General features: G+C 35.1%; 1 protein-coding gene across 11 annotated transcripts in view; it reads right to left on the bottom strand.

Annotated features, from left to right (window-relative positions):
- The window catches only part of PRKACB (protein kinase cAMP-activated catalytic subunit beta), a 151,493-nt gene that overhangs the window by 27,644 nt on the left and 101,251 nt on the right, over window positions 1-22,598 (bottom strand). For all 11 annotated transcript variants that reach the window (XM_086390780.1, XM_086390787.1, XM_086390788.1 and 8 more), the window contains 5 exons: window positions 8,940-9,038; window positions 7,861-7,943; window positions 4,578-4,704; window positions 3,577-3,672; window positions 370-492 (listed from right to left, as the gene is read on the bottom strand). In XM_086390780.1, the coding sequence (XP_086246906.1) occupies window positions 370-492; window positions 3,577-3,672; window positions 4,578-4,704; window positions 7,861-7,943; window positions 8,940-9,038 (528 nt within the window). The remainder of the gene's footprint in view (window positions 1-369; window positions 493-3,576; window positions 3,673-4,577; window positions 4,705-7,860; window positions 7,944-8,939; window positions 9,039-22,598) is intronic.

Raw genomic sequence — 22,598 nt, 5'->3', positions numbered from 1 at the left:
CTAAAATTACTCTCCAAGCAGATATCAACATGAAATAACTAACAATTTTTATTTATTTGAAGAAAGATAGAAGAACTATGGCTATGATCCTGAATTTTACAACTGATAATGATAATAATGATGGAAACTGCTTTATTATTTTGTCATTGTTTGTAAAATTGCCCTTTTTTACCTAAAAGACTTCAGTGATTCAATATTTACTGTATCTTAAATGAGTGCTAGATATAAAGGCAGACTCTATGGATATTTCTATATTTTTCCCAATTTAGGGTAATATCCAGATGATATCAAATAGTTTCAATCTATAATGCTTAAAACTCATGTAGAGAGATAATCAATAATTAAGGAATAATAAAATGTATTACTTACCTTTCCAGAAACAATTTTTTCATAAATCTGAATTGGTTGGTCTGCAAAGAATGGGGGGTAGCCAGCCGCCATTTCATAGATTAACACTCCTAACGCCCACCAATCCACTGCCTTATTGTAGCCCTAAGATAAACCACACCAAATGGCAATCATTACTTAATTCTCTCAGAAGAGAATGAAGTCAATTTATTTCAAAATGATCTTCAAGCACATGAAATTTTCAAAAAGGCAGTTGCTGAGCAGTTATTCAGGATAAAATAAAAAAGAATATATTCTAGATATTGAAACTGAATATTAAGAAATACTATTAAATCTTCTTCCTAAAATCATTAAGAGTATTAGAGACAATAAAATATGCCCTGTTTAATTGGGATAATTTAGTTTTTGTTCAACAATAGGAAGGGAATTGGATGAAATTACCTCTTAAAGCCTAATCTATTGTGTAATATTATGAATCAGATTTTCTAGAGAATACTTAAGAAAGGTCAAAAGTTTTGAAATGAGAGTAGATATTGTACTTCATGATAAATGCTAAAGTTGACTTCAAAATATATTGGTGGGTTTAGGAGGGTAAATATATTAGGGATAATCCCATCAGATCTTATTAAAACCAAAAGCTTAATGTGGAACCTAATGAATGTAAATATTTAAGTAAACTTTATCCATCCACTGTTTTTGTTTCTCATCTCTAAAAGGTATACAGGAAAGATACCTAATTCATGGAGTTTTATGGGGACTACATCAAGTGAAAGGAAATAATTAATATAAAAGTGTGTTATAAACCAAATGTACAATTCTAAGGTTATTCTTAATTGAGTTTTTCTTTTCATGTTAAACTTACTAAAATGAAGATCTAGAAGTATTGATAAGAAAATAAGAAAAAAATTAATATGTTTATATAAAGTTTGATAAACCATAATCAGTGTCAATTGGCACAAAAGATTATGGGGGAAAAAAATACAACTTTATCATGGATAGAAATGAGCTGAGTTCTTGCCAGATCTTTTGGTCTACCCACTTAATTACCTTCACCACTCCCACTATTCCAACTTTTTATTAAAATTTTAGCTTTACAAATAATTTTATTTTCAAATTACTGGTTAAAATATAATGATATAGAGATTCTATTTTTCTTTTTATTTCCTGCTTCTATATGTTTTAAAGAGAGAGAGACTAGTAAAATAGGGATAACACTTTGTTTTGCTAATAGAAATGGGCATTAACTATGCTTTTCTTTAAATGCAACTCACTAATAATGTAATTACAATGTTTTTTGCTATAACAAAAGCATATACTGTTAAAATAGATCCTTTTATCAAGTTCTGATTTCTTTGTTTTAGATTGTGTGCTAATGTTTATAATAAGTATGCCAGATGCTTTTAATACCCTAGTTAAAGACAATTAAATCAATAAGAAAAACTAAATTATAATAGATAGATGGGCAAAGGACATGAACTAAGGACTCATACATACACACAAAGCAATACCAAATTGTTATTAAGCATTAAAAAATCTAATAATCAAAGTCATGAGACTTAAAATAATTAGCTATCAGTTACTATCTATCAAATTACTAATGATCTTTTAAAACAAGAATACCCAATGCTGGAGAAAGTGTGGTGAAATAGATACTCCTTAAACACTACTGAGAAGTGTAAAATGTTACAATTTTTTTTGGAAAGTCCTTTGGCAATATGTATTGAAAACCTTAAAAATATGTATGTATTGAATATGTATTGAATATATGTATGAATATGTATGTTTCAATATGTATTGAAAACCTTAAAAATATTCTCTGACCCTGTAATTTCACTTTTAGGAATCTATCTTAAAAATAATTTAAAATATAGAAAAAAGCTTTATGGACAAAGACATTTATCACAGTCTTTTACAAAAGAAAAAAAGGGAAACAAGTTGAATATTCAACAACAGAAGAATGACAAAATACAAAATAGTGCATTTTAAAACAAGCAATTAAATTACGTTTGCAGGATAATTATTACTCAAGTGAGAAAAGCTGAATACAAAATTGTATATTCACTGAAACATGCATAGAAAAATATATTGAAATGTTTTTTAAAAAGGCTACCTCTGGGTAGTGAGATTGAAAGTTTTTTGATTCTTTCTTTATGGTTTTCTATATTTCCCAAATTTCAGACAATGAATATCTATTTCTCTACACACACACACACATTTTTTCAGGTTTTGGTGCTTACAGTGGCATCACATTATCTGTTAAATGTACTTAAAGAAAAGAAATGTTAGTGGCAATGACATTTAATTATAAAAGATTAAAAGTTATAGATGATTTAAATTATGAAAGATAATGAAAGGAAAGCTGAAAGAATTCTCTTGTTCTAACACTTCTGCAGTTAGCCAAATTTCAATTATTCAGAGGGTAGTTAATTAATGCATAAATATCAACACATATATCTTATCCTTTTCTCTTTCCTGACTCCTGTCTGAACCATTACTATCAGTTTCTCCTTTCTAGCTTTTACCACCAAGGGATGGAAGTAGAAAGGAAAATGAAAGTTAAACTACCCTTTTAGAAATGATTAAAAATTTCTCTCACCACATTTTCACTGTTGAGAAAAAGTAGAACTGTCTTCAATAAGATTACAACTGTCTTCAATAAGATTATAACTATTTAATTGCTATAATGTTTCTATTTTTAAACTAAAATTTTAAAAAATAATTCACATACTTTTTTTCCACTTAAGTGGTAAAATTGAAACAATGTGTTAGGGGAGTGTAATCTCCTCCATTCTGTCTCTTCTTAATAAAAATTTGAAGCAATGGACGTTAAAAAGCTTGTTCTAACTACCTAACAAAAGGAAGAATAGACAACTAGTACATATATATCATCTTTAATTTGCCTCTTGGTGTAACCCAGAGCAAGGACTCTCTGCCCTCCTGTTACTGGGAATAATTATGAAAAGGCTATGCTTCTGGTTTCAAAACATGGATCTAAAGGCCATATTTATTTAAACTAATTCTCTCAGCTTTAGAGTTAAAATCAACAGCTTATGAGATTAGTGGTAGACTCTAAATAATTGATTTTTAGTAATTATGCACAAAGATTTAAATTCATATGTAGATTAAATAAACATGTAAAATTAGATCATAACTTTTTTTAAAAATAAAAGTCCACAGTGATGCATGCCTTATATTTTTACTTCTTACATAATGATACTATAAATATACCTTGCTGAGAATGATTTCTGGAGCCAAATATTCTGGAGTGCCACATAATGTCCAAGTTCTGCCTTTAACTCTTTTGGCAAACCCAAAGTCTGTGACCTATAAAAGATAAAAAGCCTGTAAACATTTGTTATTTCATAATAAATATATTTACTGTACCTAAGTTGAAAGTTAAAAATCAGGGTTAAAATTAACACCCTGAAAAAAAATTAAGTCCATGTAATTGAGACTAATCCATTAAGGCCACTATTTAGTGAATAAAGATTAATGCAACACCAACCTGGAAAACCGTTCCCTGACTCAACGAAACAAATGAACCAAAAAGTTTCAATAAACATGAAGCAGTGCTAGAAGTGTTCCTGAAGTTCAACATTGTCTTCTGCCCTTAATTATATCATCAGAAGTTGCAAAGCATCATTGGGAGAATCTTAACTGTGTAAAAAGGAGTGCTCCTGATGCATTGAGAGTAGAAACGGAAAGGAAACACTGCCACCAGTCCAGTATTGGTAGCTGGGGATCCTCTGGTAACTGCACTGTAGAGTTAAAAAGCATAGTCTCAGGACAAGCTGATGGGATTTAAATTATGCTCTACCTGTGTGACCTTGCAGTATCTTAGTTTCATTAATCTTAAAATGAGAATAACAGTAGTATTTACATTTCATACTGTTATCAAAATTAAAAGAGGTGACACATGTGAAACACTTGGAACGATGCCTGGCACTAAATGAGTACTCACAAATTTGGCTATTCTTCCTTTATGCAGGAGCCTGTGCACAACCTGTGCACAGTTCACAATGAAAGGAGATATAAACAGGTTCTATCTTTGATGGAACTTTTGGTCCTCTGTAATAGCAACAGAACTGTTAATTCAATTTAAGCTATTAGGAAGAACTGTCTCCCTCAAAGGAAAAAAAAATCCAATTTTGGTAGTTGTGGTTAAAAATATATAACTTCTTACCTAGTATGTTCTCAAATAAATTACACATAATGTGTTCAAGTCATACCTGGATATAACCTTGGTGGTCAATTAAGAGATTTTCAGGTTTTAGATCTCTGTAGATGAGGTCTAGTGAATGGAGGTACTCGAATGTTAGCACTATCTGAGCTGCATAGAACCGTGCATGGGGTTCACTACGAAGAAACAAAACATTGATTTTTGGTAAAATGGGTTAACATATAGTAACTAGTAGATTACACAAAAAATAACATGAGGTAGAGGCATTTTGGGAGCAAAAGATACTTTTTTTCTTTTAAACATATGTAAAGAATCTTGTTAGTTTCCAAATATTTTTAAATCTATAAATCATCTTCAAATAATGCTTTTATATGCTTAGTGAGCAGCATATGTTGAAGAAAACTATAACTCTCAGATTGCCATTGTAATTTAAATTATTGTTGGCCATACTACAAGATACTAAGAATGAAAAGCACCAGTTAGATTGTCTATCAGGGCCATTGCTGTTGTTGATAAGCTCCATATACCTTTCCCATAAATTTCTAGTACTTAAAGAATTTCTGCTTTTATCTGCAGATTTAAGCCATTATACCCATGCTGTTACTATTACAAAAGGGATATATGCTCATTATAGGAAAAAAGCCATAAAATATTAACGAAGAATAAAGATACTAATAATCTCATTCAGAAACCAGATTCAATCCTGGTGTTTGAATTTCCAAATCTTTCACTATGCATGTTTCTACAAATATCTAAACATAGGTATAATCTGTATATTTACATAAATACACACAATTCTGGATGCATAGATTAGATTAACTGATTTGTTGCTGCTTCTGTTGTTTAGTCATGTCCAACTCTTTTGCAACTCCATGGACTATAGCCCACCAGGCTTCTCTGTCCATGGGGTTTTCCAGGCATGAATACTGGCATGGGTTGCCATTTCTTCCTCCAGGGGATCTCCTTGACCCAGGGATTGAACTGATGTGTGTATGTGAAAGTTGCTCAGTCGTGTCCAACTCTTTGCGACCCCATGGACTATACTCCAGGCCAGAATACTGGAGTGGGTAGCCTTTCCCTTCTCTAGGGGATCTTCCCAACCCAGGGATCAAATAGGGGTCTCCTGAATTGCAGGTGGATTCTTTACCAACTGAGCTATCAGGGAAGTCTCCTGCATTGGCAGGTGAATTCTTAACCACTGAGCTGCCAGGGAAGCACAGATTAACTGACAGATTAGGGTAATCTTGATGCCACATTCTAAGTATTATTCCAAAAGGATGTACTGATTTTCCAGTTTGAGTTTCTGGTTCATCTTCATTTGAATTCTGCTAATCTTCCTAGTATATTGCAATGACTTTCAGATTTGTGTCCTCAATGAACAACCTTAACTATGAATAGAATTTCCCTCAAGATGGTTCATAGGAGTTTGATTTGGTAGCACCAGAAATAGGAATTCTAAAAAAAAGATTGTATATGCTGTTCCTTTTGCTTGTCATGTACTACATTTCCAAGGTCCTAGCCTGATACATACCAAGTGCTCAGCAAATATTTGTTAAATTAATGAATGAATATGAGAAGGAAAACTTTTCTGTGGCAATATTTTATAATATCCTTCCATTTCCAGCCCTATCACAACACTGTAACAAGCTACAACACATGTTCTATGACAAGAAATGAGAATACTGTAAAGGAGACTGGAAAAATCACCCTGGTAATTGAAACATTTATCCCCAATTCTGGAAACGATTGACCTAGGAAGTCCCTTCCTATTTTCTTAATATGCCTGTTTGTATAAGATCTACTTTTATCTTATGTTTATCATCATAAACATAAGATGCACTCAGCATTTTGTATTTATGTCCACATTAATATTTGATCGGAGGTACATAAACATTACCCAGACTTTTAATCAAATTGTTGAAACGTAAGAGCAAAATATTTCTATAAGGATAGTTTAATGCTGTAGCAGCTTTAAGTCTAGACAGCTACTATGTAAGTAGAGAATCGTAACGACTCCATTGATTCTGATTAATGCTACGCTCAACAATAATTCAGTCTTGTCTCAAAGTTTCTAAGGCTGGAGTTAACAACCTTTCAAGTGTATAAATAATGTGTGAAAGGTTAGAAAGATAGTGTCTCTGTGCGAATTATGCCAACCACTGGCCTTCCTATTTATCAAGTGTTAAAGAAAGAAGAGTGTGGGGAGTTGCAAAGAAAGGAAGTAGTCACAGAAAATGGATAAACTATTTTTTGAAGACAGGCTTAGGTATGGTAATTCAGTGTTAAACTTAAAATTATCATAGGGCAATTCTGGACTGCCTGGACAAGGAGTGTAAGACAGGACAACAGGGAGTTAAAACAAAAATCATTAAATAGAAGTTACTCTGCATTAGCTCAGTGCTTGACACATATTGGATGCCCTATACATTAGGTTAATAAATGAATTGTGGTTTAGGCCTCAGGAAGCTAAAATAACTCTCATATTGGCCTATTATGAATATAATCTCATGCTAATCTCAATTCATATTTTTATAATATGAATTGAATTATCATCTTCAGTCATCTGAATTCATACTGATGTTTTAATTATATCAATATATAGTATATTGAGTGAAGTTGAACTTGCTCTTGGTTTTAGCCTAATTCTAAAAGTGATTATTAATGAATAGTAGGAGTTTACAAAGTATTATGCACAGGTAAAGCTAATAGAATCTAAAAACTATTTTAATAACTGTGTGACCTTATTAGCAATAACTTAGTAAGTTACTGCTTTTTAAAAAAATTATATACATATGTTTAAAACTGATACATATGTTTAAAACATACATATGTTTATGTATATACATATGTTTGTTACATATTTATACATATAGATATGTGTAAGTTACATACATGTGTTTAAAACTCAACATGGCAACATTAGGAGAATAAATTTGTGCAAAATGAACTTTCATAATTTTACCACCATGATACTATGATTATCTTTTCTATATATTTATTAATATATTTCTTACTTGTCTTCATACTTACATAAGCCTTTTCCTCAGAGATATATTACTAATATTTATTCACTAAATATTAGTTTAAATTCAATTAATTTTTACAGTACCTGGAAATTCTTCAAATAATGGACCCTCATGATACCTACTAATGCTAGAATATTTACACTGCTATAATGGTGTTTTTAGTTAACTTTTAAAACTCAATAATGTTTGTATAGCTAAAATATTACTAATTTAAATGAAATAAATTTTTAGCATTGACAAAAACTTATTTGGTTTAAAACAAACACACAGCATATAAGTATTTGAGAAGCATAAAGTATTAGTTACCTGAACCTTCCAATTCTTCTTAGATGTGAAAACATTTCACCACCAGGAACATATTCCATAACCATGTATAAATTAGAATTATCCTATTAAGTAAAAAGAATAAATAAATCAAAACTATGAAACTTAGATTATTTCTCATGAAAATATTTTAAGATGACACCATGTACAATTAGAAAAAGACAAGTTAAAAATCTGATAGATTACTAACATCAGGAAATAGAGAATAAATGGAACATGCTCTCACTTTTGTACACTGGGGCACTTATTTTTTTCCCTGGTACTCTTGCCACAGATTGGTCTGGGATTTTTGCTGTTCCTGCTCTTACAGGAAATACTTAACTCTTGAACAATTAAACACTGGGGTAATGACTTAATGCTATAGTGTAAGCAAAAGTTTAAAAATAATTTGAAAAATAATATTTACATTTTATGCACCTAAATAAGGTCAGAGAGATTAATAATTTTGAACATCATTCTAAATACACAGGTCTTCACTTGATTTAACGAATAAAAGAGGACAAAGGAGAAAGATTAAAATGTTCCATATTAATCCACTGGTAGAGAGATGCCAAGTATCATCCCAAATAGCTGAAAAGCTGCCAACTTAAAGAATAAATCTTTTGCAACTTTATAAGGTGCTTGAGCAGAGGGCCAAAGACTATTTTGCTTCAATAAATGAAGAGGCTAGAACACAAATTACAAGTAAAAGAAGACGGTGAGACTGCAGCAGAAAAGGTTCAAGAGGAGAAGCTATGTGGGTGTATCCATTTGTATGAGTGTAAGATATGCTTAATAAGATGTCACTATGAATTTTAATAAACTGAAATACTTGATCTTATAATACCATTTCATGAAAAATTACACATTATCTTTAACAATTTCCTCAAGAACAGTAAAAACCTTTTCAAATGTCAGCTAAGTTTTTAAGCACAACAGGACTTACATAAAATCTAAATATATTACTTTTTTGTTTATCCATATTTTCCAGCTTTATCATATAGATTAGAATCCTACTACAGTTTCATATTTTAAAAAATATGAAGTTGAAAATATTTTATTTTGATAGAAGTAAAATTTACCTTAAAAGCATATTCCAGTCGAACAAGAAAAGGAAAATTCACTGCCTGTAATATTCTTTTCTCATTCAAAGTATGCTCTATTTGCTTCAGTTTAACAACCTGTAATTGAGAGGAAAAGATATATTTAATGTATTTGAACAAAATTTAAAAGTTTCTATAATTTAAAAAATTAATTAATTTATTTTAATTGGAGACTAATTACAATATTGTGGTGGTTTTGCCATACATCGACATGAATACAGGTCTGGGACAATTCAGAAGGATGGGATGGGGAGGGAGGTGGGAGGGGGTTTCAGGAAAGTTGCTATAATTTAAAAGAAGAAAATTTTCCATATAATAATGAACTTGCAGAAGCAGGATTGCCAATTTAAATACAGATAATAAGAATAATAACTACCAATGAGAATTATCAGATTCAAATGAAATACCTAACAGGGGTTTAAAATTTAGTCTTCAGAATGTCAAATATAATTTTCAGTTAAGAAGCAAGAGCTATGAAGAAAGAGGTTCATAATAAATTACCTAAAAAGTTAATATATGACAATACTTGGGTCTTAATGACTTATTGGCCACTAAAAGAACTGGTACAAATAACTGTAATAAGTAGGTATTGATTTTAAATCTTGAGAAGATAAGCAAGAAAATTAAAGATTAAGGTAAAGTCAATGATTTTTAAAAAGTGGGTAAAAATGAACAATCTGTTAATATCATTATATCTGAATAAATACAATAACAAATTCTAAAACTTCAATTTGCATAGCCACAAACTATTGACAAAAATGACTGTCTTTATAACAAATAGGTCATTTAGGATTGATCAATTGATCTATTCCACTGGATAGTCTAATCAATCAGGTCCATAGCAGGGAAAGCAACTTATCTTGACCTACTGAAGACTGTTATTTTATACCAAAAGAGGTTCTATTCTGAATTGAACATTAATACGAAAGGTAATTAAAGGGCTTCCCTGGTGGTCCAGTGGTTAAGAATCTGCCTTGCAATGCAGGAGACACACTGATCCCTGGTCCAGGAAGATTGCACATGCCTTGGAGCAACTAATCACATGCGCCACAACTCTAGAGCCTGTGTTCCGAAATGAGAAGTCACGGCAACGGGAAGCCCGTGCATCACAACTAGACAGTAGGCCCCAAATACTACAACTAGAGAAAGCCCGAGTGCAGCAACAAAGACCTAGCACAGCCAAAAACAAAAAATTCTTTAAAGTCTTTGTATAAAAAAAGGTAATCAAAGACACTGTCCATTATTAGGATATAAAATTACAGTATAAAAATAATGCTGAGTAAAGAATAGTTGACTGAGAGTCAGAAGACCTGTGTTTTAGTCTAGACCTTCTATTCAACCAGCTTTGTGACACTGGAGATACTGCAACTCACTGCTTTTTCCTACCTGAAAATATGAAGTGGCTGAATCACTATTAGTCCATACTTATTACAATAAATTATATAACATTAGCTGGAGAATTATTGTTGCTTTGTGCTTACTTTTTATTCATAGACTGATTTTATTTTTTTTTTAAAGCAGTTTCAGGTTCACAGCAGAATCAAACATAAAGTACAAGATTTCCCATGTATCTTTTGCCCCACACATGCCTAGCCTCCCCTATTATCAACATTCTTCACCAGAGTGGACATTTGCTACAATCAATGAACCTATACTGACCCATTATTATCTCCATTAGTTTGATCAGGGTTCACTCTTGGTGTTGTACATTCTATGGGTTTGAACAAATGTGTAATGACACGTACCCACCATTATAATATACAGAGTAGTTTCACTGGTTTTGATATCAGGGTGATGGTGGCCTCATTCAAAGAAGTCACAAGCATTCCCTCCTCTGTAATTTTTTGGAATAGTGTGAGAAGGATGGATGAAAACTCTTATTTGAATATTTGGTAGAATTCATCTGTGAGGACATTTGGTCCTGAACTTTTGTTTGTTGGAAGTTGTTTTTTTTTTTTTTTTATTTACTGATTCATTACTGGTAATTGGTATGTTCATATTTTCTATTTCTTCCTATTTCAAGCTTGAGAGAGTGTACTTTTCTAGGATTTCCATTTCTTATAGTTTGTCCATTTTATTAGCATTGTAATCTCTTGTGATACTCTGTATTTCTGTGGTGTCAGTTGTAACTTCTTTTTCATTTCTGATTTTGAGTCTTCTCTCTTTTTTACTTGATGAGTCTGGTTAAAAGTTCTTATTAATTTTATTTATCTTTTAAAGAACCAGCTCTTGGTTTCAGAAATCTTTTCTACCGTGTTTTTTTTTTTTTTTAGTCTCTATTTCATTTATTTCTGTTCTGATCTTTATGATTTCTTTCCCTTCGACTAAATTTGGGATTTGTTTATTTTTCTTTTTCTAGTTCCTTTAGGTGTAAGATTAGGTTGTCTGAAATTTTTTTCTTGTTTCCTAAGGCAGTCTTGTATCACTGTAAACCTCCTTCTTAGAAATGCTTCTGCTGTGTCCCACAGATTCTGGATCATTGTGTTTCATTTTCATTGTTTCCAGGTATTTGCTCATTTCCGCTTTGATTTCTTCAGTGACCCAGTGGTTGTGTAGTAGCACACTGTTTAGCTTCCATGTTGTTTGTGTTTTTTGCACTTTTTTTGTAGTTGATTTCTCATTTCATATAATTGTAGGCAGAAAAGGTGCTTGATATGATTTCAACATTCTTATATTTATTAAGATTTATTTTGTAGCCTAGCATTAATCTATCCTTGGAGAAGGCAATGGCAACCCACTCCAGTACTCTTGCCTGGAAAATCCCACGGGCGGAGGAGCCTGGTAGGCTGCAGTCCATGGGGTCACTAAGAGTCAGACATGACTGAACGACTTCACTTTGACTTTTCACTTTCATGCATTGGAGAAGGAAATGGCAACCCACTCCAGTGTTCTTGCCTGGAGAATCCCAGGGACGGTGGAGCCTAGTGGGCTGCCGTCTATGGGGTCGCACAGAGTTGGACATGACTGAAGTGACTTAGCAGTAGCAGCATTAATCTATCCTGGAGAATTTCCATGTGCGCTTGAAAAGAATGTTTATTCTGTTACTTTGGGGTGGAATTTTTTGTATATAGGTATTAAATTCATCTAGTATAATTTATCAGTTCACACCAGTGTTTATTGATTTTGTCTCACTCCAATTGAGTGATATAAGTGAGATATTAAAGTCCCCTACTATTAATATGTTACAATCAATTTCTTCCTTTATGTTTGTTAATATTTGCTATATGTATTTGGCTGCTCCTATGGTTCTTCAGTCACTCGGTTGTGTCTGTCTCTTTGCAACCCCATGGACTGCAGCCCACCAGGCTCCTCTGTCTAAGGGATTTCCCAGGCAAGAATACTGGAGTGGGTTGCCATTTTCTTCTCCACTCCCATGGTAGGTGCATATACATGTATAATTGTCATTACTTCTTCTTAGATTAACCCCCTTTGTAATTCCCTCTTTGCCTCTTATTATAGTCATTGTTTTATACTCTATTTTGTCTTAATATAAATATTCCTATTCCAGTTTTCTTTTCATTTCCATTTGCATGGCATATTTTTTTTTTTTTTTTTTTACCATCTCTTCACTTACAGTCTGTGTGTCTTTAAGATTTGTAGTGAGTCTCTTGTAGGCAACATATACATAGGTTTTGTTTTCTCTTTTAATCCATTCAGCTTTTAGTTCATTTACACTTAAAGTAATTATTGATAGGTATGTACTTATTGCCATTTGGGTAACTGTTTTCAGGTTTTATTTTGTTCCTTTCTTCTTTTGCTAACTTCCCTTGTGATTTGATATCTATCTTTAATGTTATGTTTGGATTCTTTCCTCTTTTTTGTGTGTCTGTATTATAGATTTTTGGTTTGTGGATACAAGTAGGTTTATATATAGAAATATATATATATATAGTTACTTAAATCAATCATCTCTTAAATTTTAATGCATTCTAACAATCCCACATTTTTACTTCCCCCTGCTAAACATTTACGGAGAAGGCAATGGCACCCCACTCCAGTGCTCTTGCCTGGAAAATCCCATGGACGGAGGAGCCTGGTGGGCTGCAGTCCATGGGGTCGCTAAGAGTCGGACACGACTGAGCGACTTCACTTTCACTTTTCCCTTTCATGCATTGGAGAAGGAAATGGCAACCCACTTCAGTGTTCTTGCCTGGAGAATCCCAGGAACAGGGGAGCCTGGTGGGCTGCCGTCTATGGAGTCGCACAGAGTCAGACATGACTGAAGCGACTTAGCAGCAGCAGCAGCAGCTAAACATTTAATGTTTTTAGATGCCACAAAAGACGTATTAAAACTAATAAATTATTTTAGTAAGGTTTCACAATATAAAATAAATAAGAATATTTTGTGTTTTAATACACTAAAAACAAACTATCACAAAGAGAAATCAAAACAGTCTCACTTACAATTGCATCAAAAAAAAAAAGAAAAAGTAAAACATCCAGATAAATCTAACCAAGGAGATAAAAACCTGTACTTGGAAAATGAAAACACATTGATGAAATAAACTACAAATGACACAAACAAATGGGAAGACACACTGTGCTCATGGATTGGAAGACTTAACATTATTAAAACGGCCATACTACCCACAGTAATTTACAGATTCAATGCAATCTCTTATCAAAATACCAGTGGTATTTTTCACAGAACTAGAATAAATAATTCTAAAATTTATTTGTAAACACAGCCCTGAATAGCCAAAACAATCTTGCAAAAGAACAAAGCTGCAGGTATGCTTCCTGATTTCAAAGTATACTACAAAGCTATAGTAAACAAAGCAGTATGGTACTGGTATAAAGAAAGACAAACAGACCAACAAAACAGAATAGAAAGCTCAGAAATAAACCCATACTTATATGGTCAATTAATCTACCAATGAACAAGGCAAGAATCTACAATGGGGAAAAAGACAGTCTCTTCAATAAATACTGTTGGGAAAATTGAACAGCTATAAGCAAAAGAATCAAAGTGGATTATTTTCTCATACCATATACAAAAATAAACTCAAAATAGATTAAAGACTATTGTAAGACCTGAAACTATAAAACACCTAGAAGAAAACACAGAAAGTATGCTCTTGATACTTGTCTCAGAAATATTTTTTTGGATATGTCTCCTCAAGCAAGGGAAGCAAAAACAAAAATAAACATATGGGACTACATCAAACTGAAAAGCTGGTGCACAGTAAAGGAAGCTATGAACAAAACAAGAAGACAGCCAACTAGATGAGGAAAATATCTGCAAACAATTATATGATAAAGGGTTAATACCCAAAATATACAAAAAAGTCATACAACTGAATATCAAAAAACAATCAGATTGAAAAATGGGCAGAGGACTCAAAAACACATTTTTCCAAAGATGACATACACAAAGTCAACAGGTACATGAAAAAATGTTCAATATCAGTAATTATCAGTTCAGTACAGTTCAGTTGCTCAGTTGTGTCTGACCCTTTGTGACGCCATGAATTACAGCACGCCAGGCCTCCCTGTCCATCACCAACTCCTAGAATTCTCTCAAACTCATGTGCATTGAGTTGGTGATGCCATCCAGCCATCTCATCCTCTGTCGCTCCCTTCTCCTCCTGCCCCCAATCCCTCCCAGCATCAGGGTCTTTTCCAATGAAGGCCAAAGGATTGGATTTTCAGCTTTAACATCAGTCCTTCCAGTGAACACCCAGGACTGATCTCCTTCAGGACGGATTGGTTGGATCTCCTTGCAGTCCAAGGGGATCTCAAGAGTCTTCTCCAACACCACAGTTCAAAAGCATCAATTCTTCGGCTCTCAGCCTTCTTCACAGTCCAACTCTCACATCCATACATGACCGCTGGAAAAGCATAGCTTTGACTAGACGGACCTTTGTTGGCAAAGCAGTATCTCTGCTTTTCAATATACTATCTAGGTTGGTCATAACTTTCCTTCCAAGGAGCAAGCGTCTTCCGACTTCATGGCTGCAATCACCATCTGCAGTGATTTTGGAGCCCCAAAAGGGAAATGCAAATCACAATCACAATGAGCTAACACCATATACCTATTAGAATGGCTATTATCAAAAAGACACAAATAACAACTGTTGGCAAGGACATGGAGAAAATGGAACCCTCCTGTACTGGTGATGGGAAGATAAATTGGTAAGGTCCCTATGGAAAACAGTAATGGGGTTCTGCAAAAAAATTAGAACTATTACATAATCCAGCAATTCCACTTCAGAGTATTTTTCTAAAGAACACAAAAACACTAATTCAAAAAGATATATGCACCTCTATGCTAACTGCAGTGTTATTTATAATAGCCAAAATATGGAAGTAACCTAAGTGTCCATTAATAGATGGACTGTTAAAGAAGATGGAATAAAATGGGATTGACTCAGCCATAAAAAAAGAAGGAAATCTTGCCATTAGTGACAACATAGGTGGACTTAGAGGGTATGAGGGTATTATGCTAAGTAAAATAAGTCAGACAGACAAAGAAAAATACTGTTATGATATCTCTTATATGTTGAATCTAAAAAACATATGAACAAACAAAACAAAATAGAAACAAACTCATAGATACAGAGAACTCAGAGTGGAGGGGGTTTGGTGGATGAGTGATACAGGTAAGGGAGATTAAGAGATACAAACTTTAAGAGCTTACAAAAGAAAGAGTTACAAAATAAATGAGTCACAGGTATAAAGTACACCATACGGAAAATGTGCTCATTGTGCTGTGCTTGGTTGGTCAATTAAGTCCAGATCTTTGCGATCCCATGTACTGTATCCCACCAGGCTCCTCTGTCCATGGGATTTTCCAGGCAATAATACTGGAGCGGGTTATCATTTCCTCCTCTAGGGGATCTTTCTGAGCCAGGGATTGAACCTGCGTCTCCTGCATTGGCAGGTGGATTCTTTACCACTGAGCCACCTATAATCAATAATATTATGATAACTTTGTGCAGTGACAGATGGTAATTAGATTTATTGTAGTGATCATTTTATAATGTATACACATATCAAATCATTATGTTGTACACCTGTAACTAATATAGTATTTTAGGTCTATTATGCTTCAAACAAACAGATTTGAAACATTTTGTTGTTGTGCTAGCAATACAAGTATACTAGTCACTTATCCTGTCTCAGATCCAATTATCTCATCTAGATAATTAGGTTAAGAACTAGTTGAGATGGCTCTCTAAGAGCTCCATGCTCAGATTATATAAATCAGGAGCAGAAAGTTCAAGGATGAGTTGAAGCTTGGACAAGAGTACACAGGGAAAGCATACAGAACATGAAGTAGAAAGAGTGGATAGTCCAGAGATTGAGATTAGCAGTCTTTACAGATAAGACAGAAGAAAAAAAAATAGAACAAAATATGAAAAACCACATGAAAAAGAAGAGCCCAGAGAGAAAACAGTATAATCAGGAGCATAGGGTTCCAAAAGTCCAGGGACAAGACGGTTTAAAGACAGCAGTCTGTACAGTCACAGGCTCTAAAAAAGTCACATAAGATGAGCAAAAAGAGTCCACTGGACTTGGTGATTAAGTCACTGGATTGGTGACCCATGGTAATGTTATTTCAGTGGAGTAGCAAGAAGTAGGAGATAAACAAGAAGGCAGCTAAATTGTTGTGGGTTAAAGATTAAAAGGAAGTGGGTTAGTGGGCAGGGTGATTAAACTATTTTTTCAAGAAGCATAGCTAGAAAAGATATGTGAAAGAGGGCAGAAGACAAAGATACACAAATGTGTGTATGAGTGTATTTAATTTTAGAGACTTAAGTCATTATTCCTTTTCATGTTAGAAGTTAATTTTGTTTTTGTTTTAAAGTAGAGGTTGGACTGAAACCTCAAACCAGTCTAATGTTGTGCTGTCCAACATGGTAGCCACTAACCACATGAGGTTATTTAACACTTGAAAGGTGCCAAGTTGAAGGGCAATGTACTGTTAGTGTAAAATAAACATCAGATTTTGGAACCTGATATGAAAAAAAGAATACAAAACACCTCAGTAATTTTTATGTTAATTACATATGGCAGTGATAGTATTTTAGATACCTCAGGCTAAATAAAGTTCTATTAATTAAGATTAATTTTTACTTTTTTAAAAATGGAGCTACTAAAAACCTTAAAATGACATATGTGCCTCACATTGTATTTCTGTTGAATACTACTAGTTTTATCCACCATCTATAACCCTGATTACTAGCTAAGTACTGTTTCCTCCATATTTTCCTATCTATACTCCAATAAGCCAAAATGTCATTCTTGGGTACATAACGTCTGTAAGATAACAAATCAAGATTTGCCATTTTTCTTTTACTTTCCTTCAATCATGATTACTAGAAAAATAGAAGCTTAATATTTAAAGCATGAATAATTCAGACATTCTGATTCATTTGTGCGTGCTCAGTCATGTCCAGCTCTTTGCAATCCCATGGACTGTGGCCCACCAGGCTTCTCCGTCCATGGAATTTTCTAGGCAATAATATGCAGAAGGTTGCTATTTCCTACTCTAGGGGACATTCCTGTACTAGGGATCGAACCAACATCTCTTGCATCTCAGGCAGATTCTTTACCACTTAGCCACCTGGGAAGACCTTCTAATTCATTAGGTAGTGGCAATATATTATAAATATTCAAATTTAATTTTTAATTATTTTTTTAGCTATAACTGATATATAACATTATTAGTTTGATGTGTACAATATAAAGATTTGATATTCGTTACAGTATGCAGGTTTTCAAATTTTTCCCTGCTTAACTTACATTTTAAATTAAACAACTCAATCATGTTAAACAACAAGGCTTCAACTGTCAATTAAGTCATAAAATAAATCACTAAATTTCTATTACCTCAATCTAAGGATCTAGTAATTGGTCCCTGAATTTCTCCACAAGACAAAATGTAATAGAGATGCTTGTTCTTTACATATAGAATTCAGTATTTTGTTAGAAAATATATACAAACCTATTATGTATATTGTCACCCTGTTTATTTAACTTATATGCAGAGTACATCATGAGAAATGCTGGACTGGAAGAAACACAAACTGGAATCAAGATTGCCAGGAGAAATATCAATAACCTCAGATATGCAGATGACACCACCCTTATGGCAGAAAGTGAAGAGGAACTAAAAAGCCTCGTGATGAAAGTGAAAGTGGAGAGTGAAAAAGTTGGCTTAAAGCTCAACATTTAGAAAACGAAGATCATGGCATCCGGTCCCACTACTTCATGGGAAATAGATGGGGAAACAGTGGAAACAGTGTCAGATTTTATTTTTCTGGGCTCCAAAATCACTGCAGATGGTGACTGCAGCCATGAAATTAAAAGACGCTTACTCCTTGGAAGGAAAGTTATGACCAACCTAGATAGCATGTTCAAAAGCAGAGACATTACTTTGTCAACAAAGGTTCGTCTAGTCAAGGCTATGGTTTTTCCTGTGGTCATGTATGGATGTGAGAGTTGGACTGCGAAGAAGGCTGAGAGCCAAAGAATTGATGCTTTTGAACTGTGGTGTTGGAGAAGACTCTTGAGAGCCCCTTGGACTGCAAGGAGATCCAACCAATCCATTCTGAAGGAGATCAGCCCTGGGATTTCTTTGGAAGGAATGATGCTAAAGCTGAAACTCCAGTACTTTGGCTACCTCATGTGAAGAGTTGACTCATTGGAAAAGACTCTGATGCTGGGAGGGATTGGGGGCAAGAGGAGAAGGGGACGACAGAGGATGAGATGGCTGGATGGCATCACTGACTTGATGGACGTGAGTCTGAATGAACTCCGGGAGTTGGTGATGGACAGGGAGGCCTGGCGTGCTGCGATTCATGGGGTTGCAAAGAGTCAGACACGACTGAGCGACTGATCTGATCTGATTATGTATAAATTATTATTGAAATAATAATATATCCCCGTGGGGAAATTAACAAGATGGCACCAGTCAGGCTCTCTCACCCCATGCTCTCTAGCCCTCTCGCCCTATGATCTGTCAACAATGACTTTGCTGCATTAATGACAGCTGAGATAACTTATAGCACTACTCATGCGTGTTATAAGATACTTGCTTGGTCACTGGCAATTTTGTGTGGTATGCCTGTATGAGCTTCACATGAAAGCACTGGCTGCTGCTGCTTTGGGGCTACTCTAGGGCAGCATCATGATTATTTTATGTGAGATTATGTTCTGGCTACATTATGGCTACATTATGGTTATATTGTAGCTGGTGCTATGACTGCTGCGTCAGCGAGAGGAGAGGCTATGCTATGGCCGCTGTGTGAGCCAGGAGAGAATAAATGTGTCTGCAATTCTTACAGCTGCTCGTGTCTTCTTCCAGCCTCTTAGCTAAAGCCTTGCCTACCCTGAGTTCAGTGAACAGTGTGAACAGGATCAGCGATACAATCCGCATACACTCAAACTATTACCTTTGTGTGCCATATAGTCACAATAAATAGGAATGCAAGTTAAATGTGACAATAAAATCATCTGGAGGTGTCAGTTCAGATCAGTTGCTCAGTTGTGTCCAACTCTTTGTGACCCCAAGGACTGCAGCACGCCAGGCCTCCCTGTCCATCACCAACTCCCACAGCTTACTCAAACTCATGTTCACTGAGTCGGTGATGCCATCCAAGCATCTCATCCTCTGTCGACCCCTTCTCCTCCTGTCTTCCCAGCATCTTTCCCAGCATCAGGGTCCTTTCAAATGAGTCAGTTCTTTGCATCAGGTGGCCAGAGTATCAGAGTTTCAGCTTCAGCATCTATCCTTCCAATGAATATTCAGGACTGATTTCCTTTAGGATCGACTGGTTGGATCTCCTTGCTGTCCAAGGGACTCTCAAGAGGCTTCTCCAACACCACAGTTCAAAAGCAACAGTTCTTCGGTGCTCAGCTTTCTTTATAGTTCAACTCTCACATCTATACACGACTACTGGAAAAGCCATAGCTTTGACTAGATGGACCTTTGTTGGCAAAGTAATGTCTCTGCTTTTGAATATGCTGTCTAGGTTGGTCATAACTTTTCTTCGAAGGAGCAAGTGTCTCTTAATTTCATGGCCGCAGTTACCATCTGCAGTGATTTTGGAGCCCCCCAAAATAAAGCCTATCACTGTTTCTACTGTTTCCCCATCTATTTGTCATGAAGTGAAGGGACCAGATGCCATGATCTTAGTTTTCTGGATGTTGAGTTTTAAGCCAACTTTTTCACTCTCCTCTTTCATCAAGAGGCTCTTTAGTTCTTCACTTTCTGCCATAAGGGTGGTGTCATCTGTATATCTGAGGTTATTGATATTTCTCCCTGCAATCATGATTCCAACTTGTGCTTTATCCAGTCCAGCATTTCTCATGATGTACTCTGCATATAAGTTAAATAAGCAGGGTGACAATATACAGCTTTGACATACTCCATTCCCGATTTGCAAACAGCCTGTTGTTCCATGTCCAGTTCTAACTGTTGCTTCTTGACCTGCATACAGGTTTTTCAGGAGGCATGTAAGGTGGTCTGGCATTTCCAACTCTTTAATAATTCTCCACAGTTTGTTGTGATCCACACAGTCAAAGGCTTTAGCTTTAGTCACTAAAGCAGAAGTAGATATTTTTCTGGAACTCTCTTGCTTTTTTGATGATCCAACGGATGTTGGCAATTTGATCTCTGGTTCCTCTGCCTTTTCTAAATCCAGTTTGAATATCTGGAAGTTCACGGTTCACATACTGTTGAAGCCTGGTGTCAATGTAAGTCATTCTAGTGCATGTGTTTAATAATTCAGCTGATAAAACGGAAATTTACTCTTTAGGTAAATAACAATGAATATACTAATATCATTGCTTTAGATTCCATATATAAACAATATCACGTAATATTTCTTTCTCTGTTTGACTTATTTCACTAGTATGATAATCTCTAGGTCCATCCTAGACTTAGATACTGCAAATGGCATTATTTCATTACTTTTATGGCTGAGTAAATACCCCATCATGTACATATATACCACATCTTTATTCATCTGCTGATGGACATTTATGTTGCTTCCATTTCTTGGCTACTATAAATAGTGCTGCAAAGAACATTGGGGTGCATCTGCCTTTTCAAATTATGGTTTCCTCTGGATATATACCCAGAAGTAGGATTGCAGGATCATATGGAATCTCCATTTTTAGTTTTTTAAGGAACCTTAATACTGTTCTGACTCTGATGCTGGGAGGGATTGGGGGCAGGAGGAGAAGGGGACGACAGAGGATGAGATGGCTGGATGGCATCACTGACTTGATGGACGTGAGTCTGAGTGAACTCCGGGAGTTGGTGATGGACAGGGAGGCCTGGCGTGCTGCGATTCATGGGGTCGCAAAGAGTCGGACACGACTGAGCAACTGAACTGAACTGAATACTGTTCTACACATAATGGCTGCATCAACAATGTAGCGGGTTCAAATACTGTTGAAGCCTGGTGTCAATGTAAGTCATTCTAGTGCATGTGTTTAATAATTCAGCTGATAAAACGGAAATTTACTCTTTAGGTAAATAACAATGAATATACTAATATCATTGCTTTAGATTCTTTTTCTCTATGTTGGCATATTACATATTTTTCTCAATATGTTGGCATATTACTTTGCCAACAATGGTCTGTCTAGTCAAGGCTATGGTTTTTCCTGTGGTCATATATGGATGTGAGAGTTGGATTGTGAAGAAGGCTGAGAGCCGAAGAATTGATGCTTTTGAACTGTGGTGTTGGAGAAGACTCTTGAGAGTCCCTTGGACTGCAAGGAGATCCAACCAGTCCATTCTGAAGGAGATCAGCCCTGGGATTTCTTTGGAAATCCTGGGATTTCTTTAGATTCTTTTTCTCCATATCTTCTCTAGCATTTATTATTTGTAGACTTTTGATTATGGCCATTCTGACCAGTGTGAGGTGATACCTCATTGCATTTTATATTTTCATTTCTCTAATATGGCATCCGGTCCCATCACTTCATGGGAAATAGATGGGGAAACAGTGGAAACAGTGTCAGACTTTATTTTTCTGGGTTCCAAAATCACTGCAGATGGTGACTGCAGCCATGAAATTAAAAGACGCTTACTCCTTGGAAGGAAAGTTATGACCAACCTAGACAGCATTTTCAAAAGCAGAGATATTACTTTGCCAACAATGGTCTGTCTAGTCAAGGCTATGGTTTTTCCTGTGGTCATATATGGATGTGAGAGTTGGATTGTGAAGAAGGCTGAGAGCCGAAGAATTGATGCTTTTGAACTGTGGTGTTGGAGAAGACTCTTGAGAGTCCCTTGGACTGCAAGGAGATCCAACCAGTCCATTCTGAAGGAGATCAGCCCTGGGATTTCTTTGGAAGGAATGATGCTAAAGCTGAAACTCCAGTACTTTGGCCACCTCATGCAAAGAGTTGACTCATTGGAAAAGACTCTGATGCTGGGAGGGATTGGGGGCAAGAGGAGAAGGGGATGACAGAGGATGAGATGGCTGGATGGCATCGCTGACTCGATGGACATGAGTCTGAGTGAACTCCGGGAGTTGGTGATCGACATGGAGGCCTGGCATGCTGCGATTCATGGGGTCGCAAAGAGTCGGACACGACTGAGCGACTGATCTGATCTGATCTGAATATGTAATTAGAAATACTGAGTATCCTTTCACATGCCTATTGGCCATCTGT

This window comes from Bos grunniens, chromosome 3 (assembly GCF_055505025.1).
Source record: "Bos grunniens cultivar Pamir isolate PY7600 chromosome 3, Bosgru_T2T1.0, whole genome shotgun sequence".
NCBI classification, from domain to species: domain Eukaryota; kingdom Metazoa; phylum Chordata; class Mammalia; order Artiodactyla; family Bovidae; genus Bos; species Bos grunniens.
The sequence above is the reverse complement of the archived record's forward strand: the minus strand, read 5'-3'. Positions and strand labels throughout refer to the sequence as shown.